General features: G+C 35.5%; 1 protein-coding gene across 1 annotated transcript; it reads left to right on the top strand.

The window, feature by feature from the left end:
* The first annotated feature begins 1,665 nt into the window (after positions 1–1,665).
* LOC140792935 (stromal 70 kDa heat shock-related protein, chloroplastic-like) lies at positions 1,666–9,542 on the top strand. Its single transcript, XM_073144182.1, has 8 exons — positions 1,666–2,273; positions 2,879–3,131; positions 4,139–4,218; positions 4,942–5,084; positions 5,205–5,303; positions 5,715–5,904; positions 7,223–7,621; positions 8,895–9,542. The coding sequence occupies exons 1-8, from the start codon at positions 1,746–1,748 to the stop codon at positions 9,291–9,293; spliced, it is 2,091 nt and encodes a 696-aa protein (XP_073000283.1). The 5' UTR covers positions 1,666–1,745; the 3' UTR covers positions 9,294–9,542.
* The last annotated feature ends 13,498 nt before the right edge of the window (positions 9,543–23,040 follow it).

Raw genomic sequence — 23,040 nt, 5'->3', positions numbered from 1 at the left:
GCCTTGAGGTGTACTCCAATATCTCCAATATAGAGTGTGTCCTTTGCTGCTTCTGAACCATGAGCATCTGTGGTTTTGTGGAATAGATAGCCAAAAGAGATGCACCCTGTGTTGTTGGCCAAAGAGCTGTGGGTGGCTGATCTTGTTGACGGGTCCAACTAGCAGACAGAGAGGCTGATCCAGGACGGAGATCGGGCCATGGAGGATTAGATCCCTTATAGAGGAGTGTTGGGCAATCCTAGGATCCTATAAGAGATTCAAGATCTCTCACATTTTCAGATAAGGTAATAGGGTGGCCAACTAGGCGGCCACCCCGGCATGTTGGGGTCCAGGAGGGGTTTTGTTCTAGCAATAGTGGCAGAGCTCCCAGTAGACCTCCGTAGGTTGTTATGTTTTGATCTATCAGTGGTCTGTAAGCTGATAGGTTGTTTTCTTTAGCAGCATGCAGCTCTACGAAATCAAAAAAAAAAAAAAATTGATGGGTGGATAAATAAATTTCTAAGAATGCACCATCTCCTTTGTGGAAGCTTTTGTGGAACCGTTTACCTACCAAGGCTAGACTCCTTAGTCATGGTATGCGAGTTAACCCTCTCTATGATAGTTGTGGTAAAGATATTGAAAATGTGAACCATATTTTCTTAGAGTGTTCCAATGCTAAGAAGATATGGGATCTAAACATGATGGTGCTCGGCTTTCAGCTATCCTTCAATGGAAATTGACTACATAGCGACTGGTTGAATGAGAGGGGAAACTTATCGAGAGATAAGCAAATCTTTTTGCTTGCCATCATTGCTAGTTCTCTCTGGCAGCTTTGGAAATATAGAAATTATGTCAATTTCAAGAACCAACAATTCCTTGTCTATGATTGTTGGCGCTCCATAATAACAATGACAATGGACTATTTTAATTCCCATATCAAGACCAAAACTCTAAATAGACATCCGCTTCCGCAGCTAATTAAGTGGACCCCTCTGAAACGCAAATGGGTTAAGCTTAACTGCGATGGATCCTTTGATCCATCCATTGGTAAGGGCGGAGGCGGCTGGCTCTTTAGAGACTCTGAGCTGATATTTTATTGGCAAGTGATGCAAAGGTGACTATGCATTGAACGCTAAGGCTTGGGCGCTAAGAGAGGCACTTCAACATACCATTTCTATGAACTTTCATAACTTGATTATTGAGACTGATTCCAAACAGCTAATTCAACTCCTTGCTAAGGGCGATGGCAATCATTCTTTTGCAAAATATCATCAAGGATATTCAACACCTTACTTCCTTCTTTAAAAAGCTACCTTTAACCATACTTATAGAGAGATTAACTCTGCTGCTAACTAGTTAGCAAACCGTCTAAGTTGTCTTTACCACTTTTTTGGGATGGCTCAGATATATTTGAGCTTACATCCATTTTATGCTCGGATGCTACTGGCCCTCCTCACCGTTGAGGCAGTAGTTTGTGATTTTTCGAGGCACCTTGCTTGTTTTTAATGCAATTTTAATATATATAAAAAATCCATTTAGTCACATCTCACCAACCCATAAACGAAAGGGCACGATAAACCTAAATTTCTAATCCAACGGTCTGCATGCTATCCGCATACAACTTTCTATCAACATTTCCGTAGCTCACTTCCACCAACTCCCCTTATCACCTATATCCTCCACTTACCTCCATTCCATCGCCGGCTAGGGTTAGGGTTAGGGTTTACTTGCAAACTCTTCCTTCCCCCTCACGTCAATCTCCAACCATGGCGACGTCCACTGCCCATTTCCACGTTGCCGCTTTCCCGTCCTCCAGGAAACCAGTTTCTAGAATCTCCTCCTCCACCTCCGTCTTCTTCGGCGACCGCCGCCACCACTCCATCTCCGGTGCAGCTCTCCGGCTCCGTAACGGAGGATTCCGGCGGCCTCTCCGGGTTGTGGCCGAGAAGGTGGTGGGGATCGACCTCGGGACGACGAACTCGGCGGTGGCGGCGATGGAGGGCGGGAAGCCGACGATCGTGACGAACGCCGAGGGGCAGCGCACAACGCCGTCGGTGGTGGCGTACACGAAGGGCGGCGATCGGCTCGTGGGGCAGATAGCGAAGCGGCAGGCGGTGGTGAACCCGGAGAACACCTTCTTCTCAGTGAAGCGATTCATTGGAAGGAAGATGGCGGAGGTGAGCGAGGAGTCGAAGCAGGTCTCCTACCGGGTCGTCAGGGATGAGAATGGGAATGTGAAGCTCGAGTGTCCGGCGATCGGGAAGCAGTTCGCTGCTGAGGAAATCTCGGCTCAGGTTCATTCTTTGATGAAAATAGTCTTGCTGCATTTTCTTATGCATTTCCGATTAAATTTTTGAATCTTCATTTCAGCTTTTCTTATAAATTTATGAGATCCGGTTAATGATGATGACTATCTTCTTGCATATCTCCTTAAGGATCTCTCTTGGGTTCGGTAACATATGCTAGTGTGCATGTTATTTAGTAGAGGAAGTTCCCCATTGAAAGAAGCAAAAGTTTGTGTTGTTCTTTACTGAGATTCAATTGCTTATAAGCTTTGATGGTCAACAATGGTCTATTGATTACATATTTCTTTTCCTATTTTTCAATTGTGTTTTTTAACTTTTAAGTTCTCTTTTCGTATATTAATATATGCTATTCTACAAGCTAGTTGGCTACTTGCTAGAGAAAATTCTCTACAGAAAAAGAAAAAGATTATTTCACTGTGAGTTGATTTTTAATTGCTCATGATTTGAACTTTTAAGTACTTTATTTACCCTAGCTGGCTGCTAATTGACGTCCAAGTGAACTTCCTAGTGGTATATGGATATTTTGGCAAATTCTTTATTTCCAAATGCATTTAATTATGAGCGGCTGGTAATATTAACACCTTTTTATTCAGGTGCTGAGGAAACTTGTGGATGATGCATCCAGGTTCCTAAATGAGAAAGTCACTAAAGCAGTGGTTACAGTTCCCGCTTACTTCAATGATTCACAAAGAACTGCAACAAAGGATGCCGGTCGTATTGCTGGTCTAGAAGTCCTTCGTATCATTAATGAACCGACTGCTGCATCTTTGGCATATGGGTTCGAAAAGAAGAATAATGAAACCATTCTTGTATTTGACTTGGGGGGTGGTACGTTTGATGTTTCAGGTATAAAGCCAGTCACATATTGCATTGCTTAGTTATAGACAATCAGCTTCTTTTTATTCCTTTGGTGCATACTTGTTCCACTTGATCAGATGTCTAATATGCCTTTTGTCTTATTTATTTGTAGTAATTTATGTATCTATTACATCTCATTCTTTATTTTATTGTATCTATATGAGTAAGGTGGAATTGACCAATTTCACATAGGGAGATTAAGAGAGGAGTCCTCTAATGCCTAATGTGCCTTTTGTCTTATTTATTTGCAGTAGTTTATGCATCTATTACATCTCATTCATTATTTTATGATATCTATGAATAAGGCAGAATTGACCAATTTCACATAGAGAGATTAAGATAGGAGATCAGAGGACTTATTATCGAAGAAGTTCAAATTTATACACATATGTTCAATGTTGTTTCAAGTAATATTACATCTAGGAAGGCAGATGAAATGCTTCCATCTAGGGCTGATTAGGAACCAACCAAATGCATTGCAACTCTACAAGAAGTAAAATATAAGCAAACATGAACCTTTACGAGGACAAAATCTGGTAATAACTAATAAGTTGTAGATTTATGGTGGATGGTGGGTATGTCAGGACAGAAGGAGAATAATTTTATGAGTAATTCACTGATTTGGGAAAAATGTTGAAGTTGATTAATGCTCATATTTCATATTATATATTTGAGATGTCATGTTTAATCATACAAATTCTGTCGGTGATGTTGGTGGAATCCATAAATTGTTGATAAACATTTGAAGATTTCGAGGGATATATTAGTATCGGTGTGTGTTGCATGCTAAAAGCTCAGCCTCTTATACCTATACTAGGAGTGCTGCTAATGCACACATTTTTGTATCTTTGTCTAGGCCATCAAATTGTCCCTAATAACCATGTCACACAATGTTGGTACTCTTAATTCTTGGTGTGTTGCAGATGCCTGCTTCACATCCAACTGAATATGTGAAACTTGTTGAGCTTTCATAATACTTGTTTAATTTGCTGCAGTTCTTGAGGTTGGAGATGGCGTGTTTGAAGTTCTTTCTACTTCAGGGGATACTCATCTTGGGGGTGATGATTTTGACAAGGTGACCTAATTGCTTTCCTTTCATGGATATTCCTTTGCAGTCATTCTGTAAGCTTGTTGTGACAATATAAGCTGTTGCATGTCAGCATAACCTGCAATTTGTACATGTACCAGCAAGTTAACCATCAAACTAATCAGTAGCTAGTGCTATAATATGATCGAAGTGGGTTATTCAAATGATTGGAGTATACCTAATTTAATGTGCAACTAGTGAATCTGGAATCTGGAATCTGGAATCTGGAATCTGGAATCTGGAATCTGGAATCTGATACAAAAATCATACTTAAAGTCAAATACTAAGATGATGATTTATCATTTATATTCCTCCACATACACCACCATTCAACCTTTCAATGTGTATCACTTTTGCGCTTTTGTCTACCATTTATTGAACATTTATGACTCTTCACTTGCACTTATTTAGTTGCACTACAATATTCCTCTGTATTACTAAGCTACTATTTCCAATTGGAGATCTCTTCTCTAAACTCTGAAGTTCCAGCATGACCAATGGAAAAAGTTAATTGGTTACATACACATGTTGAAAAGAACTGCGTGCTGGTACTCTAATTTAAACCAGATTTTCGACTTCTAGTGCTTTGTGATATTTTGTCAGAATTCCTAGTAATTCTCACACGTTAAATGAGTAGGGCATCATCATATTGTCCACACAGCATGCAATTTCCATGAGCAGTTAATGAGAAATTTGCTTTATTGTATTTAGAGAATTGTTGATTGGCTTGCTGCAAGTTTTAAGAGAGATGAAGGTATTGATCTTCTAAAAGACAAGCAAGCACTTCAACGGCTTACTGAGACAGCCGAGAAGGCCAAGATGGAATTGTCATCATTGACTCAGGCAAATATTAGGTAAGTTTATGAATTGTCATCCTTGACTCAAAACCTTTAATTTATTTATTGTGGAGCATCCTTTCTTGTTCTTCTTTTTTACTTCAATATGAAGTTTTATCCTTTCCTCCTATATTGCAGTCTTCCATTTATCACTGCTACTGCTGATGGACCGAAGCACATTGAAACTACTCTAACAAGGGCAAAGTTTGAAGAATTATGTTCGGACCTTCTTGATAGGTATGCTGGCAGATACCTGACCAAGAAGAATTTTACTAGATTCTGTGCTATATACTTGTGATGATGTATACTTGATATGCTGATTGATCTAATATAGATGTCACTCATTTCATATTTTTTTCTCTAATCATGTTTGCTCCAATAGGAATTTAAGATTTATACATGGTTTACAACATATTAGTCTTAGTTCCATGTTAGAATCATGACACTGACTAAGTGCTCAGTCAACATCTATGCCATTTGCCACTGAAGTCATCTGGTTGGCCTTTAAAGACTAATTCTATTTTAGATGTAATTTTCATCCTCAGTTTCTGCCTAATACCATTACATTTGTATGGAGTGACCCTAAGAGTTACTCTCTGTTGCATTTACAATCTTCTTTCTAATCATATTTCTGTTTTTAATTTTCAGGCTCAGAAAGCCAGTGGACAATGCCTTAAGAGATGCAAAACTCTCATTTAATGATTTGGATGAAGTTATCCTTGTTGGTGGATCAACTCGAATCCCAGCTGTCCAAGAACTGGTTAAAAAGATGACAGGAAAGGACCCTAATGTTACTGTGAACCCTGACGAGGTTGTCGCCCTTGGGGCTGCAGTCCAGGTCAGTAGCTATTGTATCTGTGCTGCTTTTGATTATCTTCTTGTGAAATGGGCAAAACCTTAGAAACAGGCCTGATTATTTAGCTTCATAATTGAACATTACAGGTTAAATTAAAATAATGTATAATAATTTAGCTTCATATTTGAACATTAAGGGTTAAATTAAAATAATGTATAATAGTCCACCTAGTACAATTTGATAACTTGTTATTTCACATTGATACATATTGATGGCTTTTAATATATCAATATTGGATGTCAAAATATCTGTTACATATGATACGGAATAGAAGACAGATAATCTTTCTACAATTTGTGCAACATTAATTCTGTAAACATCCATTTTCATAGCTTTTTTGTTTGAATAAGAATTTTACAGTCACACTACCTAATGCAACTCTCCTCTATCTTGTATGAATGACCAGCTTTCAAAAGTATAACAATAAGCACGCAGAGACAGTTATGTTTCATAGATGTGAGCTGATAATTAATCTGAGGGAAAATGTCTATTACATATTTGTCCTTAAATCTTGTGCAAATTCATATCAATATATGTTCTGCATTCTTTCTTCCACGTTATATTTTTCAGCCTATTGGTCAGTTGAAATTTTATGTTTTCGATAACATTGATTATAGCAGCAGATTGTGTGCCATTCAATTAACTTACTACTCTGAGCTTGACAATTTCTGAATAGTGACACTGCCTAATTGGAGCATTTAATGAGTTCTGGGTTTGATGAGTTTGTCTGATTTTGTTACATCATCATGTACCCCTAGATTTTAATTTCATAGGGGTTTTAGCTCACTTCAATACGTGGCTGATCTCTGGGTAAGTGTGTCCATGATGGTAATATATCTTGAGTATAGATGTATTCAGCCTAGCTACATGTGCTGCTTTGTGTATTTCAAGAAAAAAACAAAGCTATAGAACACTGCCACTTATTTGCAGAAACAGACCTTTTGATTTAGCGAGTTCCCTTGATATCTGATTCAATATTATATGCCTTGGTATTAGTTCTACACATCTAAATACCAAGCCCAAGTTAAGAGGTCTATTCCATGGTAGTATGTCAATATTATAACTATTGTTATTAGTTCAACACATTAAAATGCAAACCCCAAGTTAAGGGGGTCTATGTCATGGTAGTATGTCTTGAAAGCAGTATAGCATAACTGGAGACTTATATGTTGTCTTAGTTATTGCAAATTATTAGATATCACTCTCCTTGGATGAAAAGAGAGACTGATTTCTGGAGTCTCTTGATTTTCCTATCAACGCACTTGAATAACTAACATTTCCTTCATTGTTTATATTTCAGGCTGGGGTGTTGGCAGGAGACGTCAGTGATATTGTTCTTTTAGATGTGACTCCACTATCCCTCGGGTTGGAGACTTTGGGTGGTGTTATGACAAAGATCATCCCGAGGAATACAACACTGCCGACCTCTAAATCTGAGGTGTTCTCTACAGCTGCTGATGGACAGACGAGTGTGGAGATAAATGTCCTTCAGGGCGAACGGGAGTTTGTGAGGGACAACAAGTCACTTGGAAGTTTCCGCCTTGATGGAATTCCTCCAGCACCACGTGGTGTCCCTCAGATTGAAGTGAAGTTCGATATTGATGCTAATGGTATTCTTTCTGTCACTGCTTCGGATAAGGGCTCTGGAAAGATGCAGGACATCACAATAACTGGGGCTAGCACTTTACCCAATGATGAGGTATATCTTTTAAATTATTTGTAGAGATTATCCTATTGTTTATAGCATTCCAATTTCTTCAGTCTTTCATGTGATAGGGAGTCAAAAAAAAAAAATTTAACTGATAAAAGTGCACATTTACATTAAAGAGAAGCATCCTATTGCACAAAGCTCCTGATTACATCAGCCACCTGGTGCATAGGGGTATCAAAAACTTGTAGGCTCGCAACCCACAAGCTGAGCTTGAGCCTAGATTCTTGTCTTGTTAATACATCAGCCACCTAGTGCATAGGGGTATGAAAAACTTGTAGGCTCGCAACCCACAAGCTGAGCTTGACCCTAGACTCGGCTTGTTAATAAATGAGCCAAACTCGAATTGGGTCATCTTATGGTTTCAAGCCAAGCCAAGCTCAGCTAGCTCACCTGAGCTCGGCTCATCTACACCCTTAGTATTGTGTCAAGCATAGGGGTGTAAACGAGCCCAGCTTGAGTGAGCTGGGCCCAGCTCGGCTCGGCTCAAGAGGTGGAAAAACTTAGCTTGGCTCGTCCTCGAGCTCGATTCGAGTTGGAAAAGCTGAGCTCGGCTCGACTCGTCTCCAGCTCAATAAGGCTTGAGCTTAGCTCGACGGCTCGGAGCTTAATGGGCTTATGTGGAAAAAATCAGCTATGCTATCTATAGCTCGATCCAAAAATCAGTGTTATATGGAAAAGATAACAAATAAATGGTGAAGGATAAGATTCAACCCAGGTTGGCTGGGATATATTAATAGAAGCTGTTTTAAATAATTATTTTATATAACATCTATACATTTATTTTGGTCTCTAGATATATATAATATCATCTCACATATTATATATTGAGCCTATTCGAGCTGAACTCGAGCGAGCTAACTCTAGCTCGGGGCTCGATTAACTTTTTGAGCTGAAAAATCCAGCTCGACTTGGGTCATTTAGCTTGAGTCGAGCTCTAAAAGAGCCAAGCTCACTAGCCTCACGAGGTGGCAACTTTTTTGACAGCCCTAGTAAAACATTACCATCAAATCAATCCGGTGCACCCTAAAAAGAGACATTAAAATCTGTCCTTTTTTTCTTGTATGTTGGATGATCATACAAGAAATACTAGGATTCTTTATTGTCCAACTTCTCAGCATGGTATTCTGCCAGTTACTTGTGGCTGCTACCGGACAATATTCTAGCAAAACATTATCTGGTTAAAAATTAATTAGTAATTGTTGTGTTAATGATTCTAAATGATCTGCATTGCTGATAATTATGCTGGCCTTGGAATGTGCAGGTGGACAGAATGGTAAAAGAAGCTGAGAAGTTTGCCAAGGAAGACAAGGAGAAGAGGGACGCCATAGACACCAAGAACCAGGCGGAATCTGTTATGTACCAAACAGAGAAGCAGCTGAAGGAGCTGGGTGACAAAGTCCCTGCTCCGGTCAAAGAAAAGGTGGAAGCTAAGCTTAGTGAGCTCAAAGATGTCATTTCCAGTGAATCAACACAAGGCATGAAGGATGCCATGGCTGCCCTAAACCAGGAGGTGATGCAGCTCGGCCAGTCACTCTACAACCAGCCTGGTGCTCCTGGTGCCGGACCTACACCACCTGGGGCTGATGCTGGGCCTGCCGGTCCTTCTGGAAAGAGATCAGAGGGTGGAGATGTAATCGATGCTGATTTTACCGACAGCTAACAGATACTTGATACTTCATAGGCGGAAAGATTACTGCAACTCTTAAATTCTTTGCACAGTGACTAGGATTGGATGGTTAGATGCGAGAGATTGAAAATCTTTTTTACCTTCGTTATTAGATGTGGATTTCTGGATGGAGATTTGTCCAGGTGCCGACTTTTTGGCAAATCTATTATATAATTTAGACTGTTTGTCAACAGCTTCCCCTACGAAAGCCCGTAATAAAATATTACGTTTCCAAGAAAGAAATGGTCGAGGAAAATCAATTGTTAGAGCTGCATTTATTTATTTTTTTTGAAATGGGGAGCTGTATTCAGCTGTCAGATCTGGGGGAAGGGGTTGGAAGGCCCCAAGATTACACAAGTGGACGCGGCTTTGCCCCAGTTTGCTGCGCAAGTCAGCAACTCCGTTGATCTCACTACGAACATGGATCACTTTGAATTCCTTCAGTTTGCTTACCCGGGTAAGATATTCAGCTATCAAGGTCCTAACTACCTAGGGACAGTCGGATTCCCTGCGAAGAATGGGAGCCACCTCCAAGGAATCTGTTTCCAGCTCAAGCCTGCAACCAATAGGGACTAGGCTAAGCCCAAACCGAGTTGCCCCTCTGCAAATTTGGCTGAGACATTGGGACACGATTCCCAGGCCAGCTGCATGAGGGAATCAAACTCATTGCGCAGAATCCCTACCCCCTCCCTGACAGTCATGCGAGGTGTAGCAACCATCGGGGTTGAGTTTCAGCCACCCATTGTCCGGAGTAGCCCACTTTGTTGCCTTCTTGCTTCCAGGAGCATTGTCAACCATGGACCTTGAGGCGTATTCAATTGCCATCCGGAGAGCCCTTCGAACAATCATCCGGGGGGTTGAGTATTCAGCTCATGAAGCTTAGCATTCTGTTATCCATACTTACCAAAGAGTAAGGCAATAATGGTCTGGACGTGCGCATCCTGCCTCCCATCCTCGTGCCACTTAGAGGTTATCCAACCTCATCTACATATTGCTTCAATGTACCCAAGCAGCGCTCGAATATCATGTATTTAATATGAATATTTATAATTTTCGAACTAAGTTTTAAGTATGATTCATACATTATTAATAATAAATTAATGATAAAATTAAAAGAGCTCAAAAAGTACTTTGTTATCATATATTCACTTATTTAAATCTATGAAGAGAACTGAATAAAATTTGACTCTAAAGTAGGTATTATGATAATAAAAAATAAAGAGAAGTGAGTTTAGTATTATATTGAATATTTGAAAAATATTAGTATGATATATAAATGCTAAACTTCTTATGGGTTTTGGGCCTTAAAAAGGGTACCTATTTTGTAGGTAAAAGATACTATGCAACTTAACTTACACATGCGTGCGTCGCCTAACCCGGCTTAGTTTGCGTGCATGAGTCAAGTCCAAATTTATTTTTTGCCTGATACAAATTCGAATGTGGTTTGGTTTTAGTTGGTTGAACTTGAAATGGTGCATATTTTCACATTAAAAATTGTTAATCGATTTTGACCTCATCTATTCATGACCAGATCTAACCCTCCATTTGCATCCCTTCATCATGCTAGTTTAATGTTATAAATAGGCCATCAATCTGCATTTGTAAAACATAAAATTTTGTTCATTCCATTCAAATCTAGTACGAGTCTTCTATTTATATTTGAGAGAGAGTATAACACGGTTCAGGTTTGACAAAGTATTTGAATAGCTGCTTCCTTTCGAGTGTAAGGCAGTCGTTGTATTCTAGGAGGCTAATGTCTACTATTCTAGAAGCAGTTGGTGGAGGGAGAATTGGTCTTAAGGAGATAGTGTCCAAAATTAGACTCAACTATATAGAATTTCACATTATATAATCTATAAGTTCATTTGAATTATTTACTTATTTCATATCAGAATTTTTTGGTAACTTTTGAAATAAAATTGTTATTGCCAACAACTGTATCAGCAGTCAAAGAAGAGATGAGCGATCATTTCCTTATGCAAGCCACAAAGTGCACAACTCTCCTCCTAGCCTATCTGCATTTGGTAGAGGTAGTCCCTAGTAGGCAAGCACCCCTATGCCATCTTCCAATAGAATGCCTGGACTCTTGGGCCACTTGCAGTTTCCAAAATGCCTTCCATCCCACCTATGACACGTTAGGTTGCGGCTGAAGGAAGGAGTAGATGGATTTCATCGTAGGGAGACTCATCAGCTCGGCCACCAAATCCAGCAATCAGTAGTGGATGGGTTCCCCACCAGCCTTGAAGATATCTCAAAAGCCACACGTCAGCTCCACCTACATTAAGGAGCCGATCTACATTCCATTAATGGCCATCTAGGAGGTCTAAAACCAGCACTTTGTCTTCAAGGAGGTCGATGGGCATGGTACAGGCCTGCCAATTTCACGGCATCAGCGACATCCATGGTTCCAACGCAGCCTTAGTATTACACCCATCCCCTATAAGCTTCTGGCAGCCTAGTTTAAGAGGTTCGCGATCTTCTTGATGGTTTGCCAAACCCACGATCCTCCTTTCGTTGGACTCGAGTCCAAGGGATCTAAAGAGCCATATTTGTCATGCAAGGTTCTGACCCAAGGCACATCGATCTTATTTAAGACCTTAAAGGCCATCTTGCCAAGGTGAGCTAATTTGGCCATACGTAGGTTTTGGAGGGCCAGACCCCCTCATCCTTTGGCCGCATAACTGTAACAACCAATCTTAAAAATAAATAAATTAATTAATTAATTAAATTATTGGATGGCACCACCGCCTCTCTTTTATTTCTCTCTCTCTCTCTCTCTCTCTCGCTCTCTCTTTCTCTCTCGGGTTCACCAAAACTAAGCAGCCGGCGAGAGGCTGGTCGCTGGCTGGCCAGCAGCGGCCGAGGCCCTCCCCACTGGCCCGGCTCCTCCTCCCATTCCTTCCTTTCTTCTTCTCTTCTTCTCCTTCTTTATCCTTCTTTCTTCTTTTTCCTTTCTCCCTTTTTCCTTTCTCCTCCTTCCTTTCTTCTTCTCCTCCCACCTCGATTGTTGTCTCCTAACTGCAACAATGCTAGGCTCGGCCTAGTACTGTAGCAGATAGTGCTGGGCCGAGCCCAGCACTGTGTTAGAGGTTTTATTTTAGCTTTATTTCTTTTTCTTTTTTAACTAAGTATTTTATGTAGTTAATGCAATTAGTTTAAATAGAAAATTAATTATATTGATATACATATATATATATATATATATATATATATTCAGTAATATAATTATTAGCTAATTATAATTAGTAGAATTAATAGTTTATTATATTATAGATACCTAATTGTATTATTTAGATATAATATTACTTGCATATAATAGATTAATACTTAGCTTCATTAATTATAGTCATGAGATTTATAAATATACCCTTCATTATATATATATATATATATATATATATATATATAATGTATATCTAGCACCTTATTGATATATACTATTTTGTATAAAAATAAAATACTAAACTTTGAATTATTTTTATATGACCGGATAATAATTATTTTACTTGTATTTAGCTAATATTAAAGTAAAGAGTAAGAACCGCAAAGATTAACTATAATTAGGTTTTATCTATACTTATATTTTTATAATTATATATATAAGCCTCTTTTTATTATTTTATAATTGTATACTTAGACTACTTTTATATAAAAAGAACAAACCTTTTATTCTTATTTCATAGATAGCATTTTATAATAATAGCATATTTATATTACCAGAATTATATCTAAAATTAAATCTAGATATTTAATAAAATATAAAAAGAGAAATTCTAGACCTAATAAATCATCATATTTTATATAAATGAATTCTAGTTGGATAAACAGCGAATATCATACTACTTAAATATTTTCAGATCCCGAACCCCTTATGTGAGACTCCGTGGATCCTGTTAGTAATGAGTTGTCACTCAGTTGCCGGATGTGAGGGATACGTGATTTGCATCCTCTGATCGGAAGTGAATAGTCTTCTTCCCTAGATGTCTTTCTCAAATTAAGTTATATTATATATTATGTATATGTATGTTTTAGCCTCCACATTATAACGCCCCCGCTTGGCACGGGCACGTGTATGCCCACGCGCCCACACGACATGTGCGGCTCACGTGATAGGACGGGCGGGCCCGTCACGCACAGATACACTATTTTGCACATATAATCATGACCATCAAATAAAATGTGCTAGCATATCATGCTCACATAATCCAACTACAAATAAATCATACTATCAACCAAATAAACCTATTAACATATGAATATCCAAGTCCATAATAATATACACTATACCACTACATAATCTGGTAGGACCTACACAGGCCACGATAAACCATCAAGATACAACTAAAACAACTGATACACGAGTACACTAAAATCTGACATGTATTATACAAATCATCGTTTGATATAATAAAGTACAAATATAACAAACAACGATATAACTCAATTTCCATACAAATTATTATCTATACCGTCTCGCACCTATAGCTCACCTCATCAATCTAAAATATTTTCTCGGGATGTCTTAAGTCGCTATCACGTATCACATATCTGAGGGGGGTTAGAAAAGAATAAAGAGAGTCATGAGCAAAAGGCTCAGTGAATAGACCTTACCCTGAATCAGTAATGTCAGAGAGTAAATCATGTACTAGATAATATGAATCAGAAAGAGCATCATGTCATGAATGAGTATATGAATGTATCATTAAAAATACATAAATCAAAAGTAGATAATATGTCATAATTGATAAAAGTATATAATCCTCGACAATGAATAAGCAAATCTCCATGTCATACTATCATCATAACTCTCTCTTAAATATAACATATGATGCATGCCGACCATGACCATGCTATGATATCAAATATAATCATATATAATGTATATTGACTACTCGATAATTAGATAATAAGATGATAATAAAATCATATGCATTTCTCAATATCCCAATCATCAACGTCATCTTTGTATGTCATCATACTAGACCACTAACACCCGGTACCCAATCTCAACATCCTACTCGTAAGCTCAGAGCATACCTTGCCATACACTATGGATATCTCAATCATAATCATACTCTGCCATACGCTAAGGGTATATCAAAACTATCCAAATCGGGTACCCCACCAGTTAATAAAAATTATATGAGGGTAACTCGCTACACATATGCCTTGGCGAACAGCAAGTGTTCGATTATCTATGCACACAGACTCAACTGACATCGGACGTGGGTCACGAGATATCGCATATCAGCGACCATAATCATCAATCCAGGCACCCTTAACCCTAGCGCGTACTCGGGTACCCACATACTTTTTCTATTAACTTCCCTATCAATGAGATTTATGTGTTTCCTTCTATATGATAGATCACATGCATATATCCAGTACTATAATAAGTCATGCACATCAAAAAATTAGGTGGTAAGGAAGTCAAGAGGAAAATTATGCAATATAATCTCGAATCATACATCTATCACATGAATACTCATGTTCGTCTATCAGACGCATACTCATGCTAAAAATCATCTCTACATAATATCATAACAATATAATTATTTCCAATTATCTCTATATATCACTAGTATACTCATATCTCAGATCAGTCTAATCAAATGAATGATAAAATATGCTTGACTGAAATCATCTCTAGATAAAGTCCTATAATCATGCTGGAGAGCCAAAACATGCATATATATAATTATATAATATATCTTAATTTGAGAAATGCGTCTAGGGGATAAGACTATTCACTGTCTGATCAGAAGACCCAATACACGTATCCCTCCTATCTATCGATCAATCATCACAAATCACTAGCAAGATCTACAAGGTCTCAAATACGGGGGTTGAGATCTGAAAATGTTTAAGTAATATAAAGTTAGTTATTTATCCAATTGGGATCCATTTGTGTAACATATGATGATTTATTAGGTTTAGAATTTCTTCTTTTGTTCTTATTAAATGATTTGATCTATATCATATATTTAATTATAATAATATTAATATGTTATTATTCTAATTGTAGATTTATTTATAAAACCATAGTTTGCTAATTATATATTAAGTATATAATAGTCAATCTCTTTTGATAAAAAAAACGTAAAAGAGCTACATGTACAATAATATAATTTAAAATACATGTACATATATTATATAATTATACTTTAATTATTTTGTCACTACTGCTCTTACTAAACAAATTAAGAATTGCATATAAAATAATCTTTACTTAATTAAGTAATATAAACATTAAGTAAGCCTACTATTTTATTACATGCATAATAATGTATAATAAGTTGTATATCTATATATATACACACACCTAATTATAAAGACATGTATTAATCTAATAAAAATACATGAAGTTATAAGTATATTTATGTACAAATATCAATAATTATAATCAATTGAAATTACACCAATTACACTTATCTAATAACCATGTTACTAAATATATATTCTTGAAAATTTAAATATCTAAAAATCTAATTTAGATTAACTAAATAACATAAGTAATTTAGACATGTGGTTTATTGCCAGAGAAGGTAAAACGAAGAGAAGAAGAAGAAGAAGAAGAAGAAGAAGAAGAAGAGAAGGGAAGTGAGGGAGGCTCACTTAGGCTGCGGCGGTGGCGGTGGTGGCGACGACGACGACGGCGACAGCAGCAGGCCGGCGTCAGTAAGAGGAGAGAGAGAGATAGGTAGGTGATTGAGAGAGGAGGGTAGAGAGAGTGAGAGAGAGGGTACGAGAGAGTCTTAGAGAGAGAGAGCACGAGAGTCCTAGAGAGAGAGAGCTATAGAGAGAGAGAGGCGGTGGGGGTGCGGCGGCGGCGGCAACGACGGCGGCAGGCTGGCGTCGGTAAGAGAAGGAAAAGAGAGCTCGAGAGAGAGGAGATTGAGAGAGAGAGAGAGGAGGGTAAGAGAGAGAGAGAATGAAAGAGTTAGAGAGAGAGCGCTAAAGAGAGGAAAGGCTGTGAGGGGTGTAGTGGCGACGATGGCAATGGCAAGAAGGAGAGAAAGAGAGAGGTGATAGAGAGAGAGAGAGGAGGGTAAGAGAGAGAGTGAGAGAGAGAACGACCGAGTTAGAGAGAGAGCTATAGAGAGAGAGAGGCGGTGAAGAGTGCGACGGCGACGGCGAGAAGCAGTCGGTGAGAAAGAGATAAAGAGAGAGGTGCTAGAGAGAGAGATGAGAGTAAGAGGGAGAGTGAGAGAGAGAACGAGCGAGTTAGAAAGAGAGAGCTATAGAGATGGAGGAGGTAAGGCAGCAGCTGTGGCGGCGCCGAGCCCGCCGCAGCCAGCTGGCCTGGCCTGGTTGGTCGGGCCAGCGGTTGTGGGCGCACATGGCGCTCTCAACGTGCGCCCATAATCTACATGGCACAAGCTCGTGCCATGCAACACCAAATTTTTTTTTTTATGGAAATGTTAACAAGTAAGCATGGAAATGTTAACAAGTTTTATTTGATGATATCATAATTATATGTGCACGAAGTGTATCCTGTGTGTGACGGGCCATGCCCGTCCTGTTGCGTGAGCCATGGGCATGCACGTCCCCGTACCGGGCGGAGAGGGGGGCATTACAATAACTATATCCCAACTGACTACATGTAGACGACGACCTCAACTGTCGTCCTAGAGGAAAGCTCTTGCCGGCCTCATGATTTCATCAAGAGTATAGTCTAGCAACCACTTACTACCTAGCCAATACAAGAGAATGGCTAGGAGGGTTGAGTTGATCATCATCCATCGCCTACCATGGAGAGGAGAGATTTCTTCCATTCAGCGATTTTCCTCTCCACCCGAATTCATTCTTATGTTAAGTTAGTGTTTGCATTAATGACAAGATAACTTTTTTATGCTATTAGCATATATAGTGTTGAAACTTTAGAATTTATAATAAATGAGCTCCTTTTAATATAAAATCTCCTTGTAGGTTTATACGTCTAATTGATTCCCCCGGCTTCATGACATGTGCTCTCATATTTGGCTTGTACCTTTAGCAAAGAAATGTAAGAACATCAAGTTTATCTCATCTACTATTGACAAAATAATATTAAAGTAACGATAATTTAAAATTAAACTTACTAATTTTCAACTTTGAGATCCATGTATATATATATATATATATATATATATATATATATATATATAAGAGAAAAGAGTTATTTCATATGTATTGTTGAGGTTTTAAGATAACCAGGCCATAATCATCATCATTGATAAGCCTCGTATTGTTTTTTTCCAATATCATGGCAATAATGCATTGACATAGAAATGCTTAAGATGCCCTTCATAGAAGGTTTAATAATATATATTTGGCCCAGGCTAGAAGCATATCCTCCTATGGTCTTACAAACTATAAAAATATTTCATATCCTCAAAAATTCTCGAAGACTTATATGTCATATATATGATTAGATTAGAGGGTTTTCATTGGTTCCGTAGATTTGAGCTATTAAAGATCCAATACAATTTGAGTCATAGCTAAAAAGTCATATTTCTTCAAACATTATCATAAATAATAATAATAGTAGTAGTAGTAGTAATAATAATAATAATAATAATAATAATAAAGGGATAATATCTGGTTTTTTTCTCTTTGGTTCAAAGTTTAGTGACCATTATCATCAGTAAGCGAGCAAGTCGACATCATCTTCCATGGATCATCACTGTCAATTAAATGGATAACATAACACGACATACACCTTTAAAACTAAAAAAAGTTATTAAAAAAGAAGAATAAAAGATCCAAAAAAATATGAAATGAATGATAATGAAAAGTAGTAATATGATGCGATTCAGACTAGATCGGATCACCTCGAAAGACATTAGCTCAATGGATTGAGTCTAATTATCTTATTTAGTTATTTAGTTTAGTTAGAGCTTTAGCAGGTTAGGATTTTATTTAATTAGCTAAATTCAACTCTATGCAGTTTTGGAAAAATATGAATAATCTACATCGTCAATCTCCAGATCTACAACTTTGGTATTCACGATTTTTCCAAATTAGGAATCTATCTATAGCGAAATGAAGGGTTAATGTGAGAGGATAAGGAATACTAGTTTAGTAGATTTGTTAGAATTTTAACTTAGTTGTTTGGGCCTCTAGAGTGAGCCTTTATAAATATGTGGAGGAAACCCTAATTGGAGTTTAATCTGATAATTGAAAATGTGTCTTTATCTCCTTCTCTTCTTGCTCTAGCCATTGGCGCCCTCTCCCTCCTCCTTCCTTCCACCATCCAAGTCTTTGGCCGGCTTCCTCTAACTCCTAATCCCACTCTTCTACAACAACTTCTCCCCCTTCACACCAAGGAATTAACCCAGCACCTATCAAGCCATTGAAAGGCTATCAAACTAGGGTTTATCTGACCTTCAACCACATTTCAGTATATATCTCAAAATCTAACCATCCAAATCTTACAATATTTGATTTATTGAAAAAAAAATTTCAAGGGCGACAACATATCCAAAATTTAGAAAGATCCAACGGTTAGATTATCTGCAGCTTCTTTTGAAAGTCACGTCTCAAATTTAGTTCAAAATTGTTTCGGATTAGATTAATCCGATTTGTAACATAATATAATGTAATAATTAAAAGAGAGAATTGAGGAAAAATTTTTGGGAGAAACCACGTGGACTATAATGAGAAATATGAATAATGATCATCAAAAACAAAATGATCTATAGCCCTCGTTCATTTGTGGAATAGGAATAAGCTTATTCTAGAATAAGCCGCCTTTATTCTAGCGTAGTAACTGAAACAACTCACAATATCCTGATATAGTAATTCATCATTCTCTCTCATTTTATTCCATGCATTACAGAATTCTGCGAGATTATAAGACCGTACTTCATGTAAAATAACCATATACTAGATAATATAAAGAGGTGTTGTGGGCAATACAGAGTTATCAACCTACATTTTATGTAAAATAACCATGCACTATAGTTTATAAAAAAGCATTGAGTATTTCGGGGTTATAAGCTCACTCTATGTAAAATAATCATATAATAAAATATAGAGATTTTTATAAATCACACCCTACATTTTGCTTATTTTGTGATTCGCACCCTATTTTTGGAGATTTTATAACACAACCCCTCATTTTTTCTATAATGTTCATTTAACACCCCCAACGTTACTTTAGCTAACTGACATTCACCATGTTATATAGTTTATGTGACTCTAGTTCAAAGATTACTAAAATACCCTTAAAAAGTTCTTAACTAACCTAAATCCCCACAAAATCCTTCTTCCCCAAACTAAATCCTAACCCCACAAAATCTAAATCTTCTTATCTATACTTAAACCCTACCTCACAAAATTATAATATCAAAACCCACAACCCACAAGAATCTCCCAAAATCCCTACTATGTACAAGTCTTAGAAGCTTCTCCCAATTTTACTTACCTTTCTTCATCTCTCTAGCTCAAACCTTTTTTTTCTCCATCTTTCCCCAAATTTTTTTCATCTCCCTCTCCATCTTTGAGGTCGCAAGCAACAAAATCGGCTTGACGTTTGATGAGCTCTAAGATCTCCATGGTTTGGAGTTTGGAAGCTCTAAGATTGGATTGGCATTTAGGTGATGTTCTCCATGGTTTGAAAAAAGTAGCAAGTATGGATATTCATGTTATGAATAAAATTAGAGATAAGTACAAGGGTAATTTAGGAATGTTATAAATTACATAGTGGATTATAACAGAATATTCTCTTTCTGGTATCATTCAGTTTGATTATAGTTAGGTTAAGTTAACTCAGGGTGTTAAATGAACATTATAGGGAAAAAGATGAGTCATGTTATAAAATCCCCAAAGACGGGGTGTGAATCATAAAATAGGCAAAATGTAGGGTGTGATTTATAAAAATCCCTAAAATATATAAAGATACACTACTAGGTAATGCGAGGTTATAAGCTGACACTCCATGTAAAATAACTATGTACTAGAGGCACTACGAGGTAATGCTAGTTTAAACCGGTACGTTATATAAAATAACTATATACTAGAGAAAATAATAAAAAGAAGATGAGAGAGAGAATATAAAGTATAGCTAAGATGACTAGTATTTAAGAAAAGAGATAGTGGAGAGAGAAATAATGTAATCATTTAGTTTAAAACATCACTAATTCCCAATATAATTTTATTATTCTTTAATACTTTAATATTAATTTATGTCACATCAAATATAATTATTACACCTCTATACTAGTATTGAACTAAATATTAGAATAGCTTATACTAATATTGGCTCTCTTTTTTTAGTATTAAAAATTAGAATAGCTTATACTACTATTAGCTCTCTTCTTCTAGTATAAAAAATTAGAATATTTGTGCCTATTTCACCATTATTCCACAAGGTCTTGTTTACATTGGGAATAGAGTGGAATAGGAATAACAAATCCTAATTTATTATTACTAAAATGAGGATGATATTCTAGGAATAGCTATTACTATGTTTACTTGTATTTGGAATAACGGTGTATTGATTATATTTGATATGATATAAGGTAAAGATATATAAGAAAATTTTACTAAAATACCATTTGATTTACATATGCAATGCTAGGCTAGGATGTTACATATGCATTGCTAGGCTAAGTCATTGTATATGCACTCTAAGGAGATAAATATGCAATACAATGCAATTTGAATATATTTTAATTTTGTAAAATATTAATTTATTAATATTTATTTTTTTACATTTAATCCTACATATTTAATATTCGAAAATAATATGTTATTATTATAAATATTTATAATATTTTAAATATTATTATATTATAATATTTTAAATATTATTCTATTTATAATATTTTGAACATTACCATATTTTATAGTAAAAAATAATAAAATTTTATTATATGTTTTATTTTAGCTTAAAACACGAGATTACTAATAATATTATATTTTTTCCCAAATTTCTTATTTTTTATTTTAAAGAAAGAAATATTTAATTAGGTTAATATATACTTTAAATAGTAAAATATTATTTTATCTAAGACTTAATATTTAATTTGATAAAATATTAGTTTATTAACGTTATTGTTTTGATTTATTAGTGCATATAAAAATTATTTTAATAATAAGATAAATTATAAAAAATTATTATATCAATTAAATAATATATTGTTAAGAATTTTATAATATTTATTTTTATTTTAAAGTACATAAAATTAAAATAATATTTAATAATAATAATACCTTTTTAAATGCACTTACTTTTATGGTTATTAAATTATTGACATTTCTGCTGTTTAAATTAAATTTTATTTATTTAGTTTAAAATATAAGAATATAATAAGAGAGTAGAGAGAGTAGAGAGAAGTGATAAATTATGATAAAATATTGATAAGATATTTAAAAGAGAGAAGATATGAGTAATGAACTATGCTATGTTTGAAAGAGATAAAATATAAGTGATAATTAATAAGATACTTAAGAGAGGTTGTAGTCAAATCAACAGTAAATTGATAATTGGGTAGTGTGTGGTATAAGATGTAATTTTGATAATAGTGTTTATATTCTAAAATATTTGTTTAGCTATTATTCTGAAATAATAATTTTTTGTGATTTCTAAAGTTATCCAGTGGTGCATGGTTATTTTCTCATATTGCGAATATATATAGTATTTTAAGTCTGCGGTTATAATACAAAATCTTATTATTTTAGAAAAATATTATTTAGTACTAGTAGTTTAACATATACTTAAGAGTGTTTTTATTGTTTGGTTTAAAACTTCACCTATTCCCAATATAATTTATTATTCTTAATACTTTAATATTAATTTTATGTCACATCAAATATAATTATTATATCATATACTAGAAGATAAATATAATACAAGATCAGGAATAGCAATAAAATACAGAAATGAGTGGAACAGAATAATCTTAAAAGGAATTCAACCTAATAACAAAAAATCAAGCATATAGACAAACTCGATTAGATTTATTTAAGAAAAAAAGGAAATCCGATGATTAAAAAAATTCAAAACATAACATTATTAATCCTTCTCTCAATTATATATACTATCCTATATGAAATATACCTCATGTTGGTCAGTATTTTGAACAAACGTTGTTATCAAAATAATAATAATAGCATTGCTCCTAAGGTCACGTAAATTTATTTTTGAACAGTACTTATAAATATAATAATCATTATATGCTTACTCTATAATTAGTAAACTATGGTTCTTAATAAATAAGTATAAAATTATAGTAATAGCATATTAATGATATTATAATTAATATATGATATAAATCAAATCATTTTATAAAAGTAAAATAAGTAATTCTAAATCTAATAATTATTATATTTTATACAAATAGATTACAATTGGATAAATGATTAACTTCAAGATACCTAAATATTTTTAGATTTCAAACCTCTTATTTGAGACCTCGTGCATTCTACTAGCGATGAGTTGACATTTGATTGACGGACTTCAGGGTTACGTGTTTTATGTATTCTAATTAGACTATAAGTAATTTTACCTCCTAAATAGCTATTCCAAATTAGAATTTATTATATATTTTATATGTACACATTCTACTTTTGTATATACATATATATATACAAATGCTTGCAAATAAGCATATTTTATCATTCATTTATTAGGTTGTCTCGGGCATAAGTATAGAGATGATATAGTAATGATTGGATTCATATTTTATTTATCAAGTTGATCTTCAGGACAAATATGCATGTAATAGATATATGATTAGAAACTACATTGCATCAT

Source organism: Typha latifolia, chromosome 7 (assembly GCF_019914945.1).
Source record: "Typha latifolia isolate L0001 chromosome 7, TyphaL0001v2, whole genome shotgun sequence".
Lineage (NCBI taxonomy): Eukaryota > Viridiplantae > Streptophyta > Magnoliopsida > Poales > Typhaceae > Typha > Typha latifolia.
Note: the sequence above shows the minus strand (reverse complement) of the source record. Positions and strands in the feature narration are given on the sequence as shown.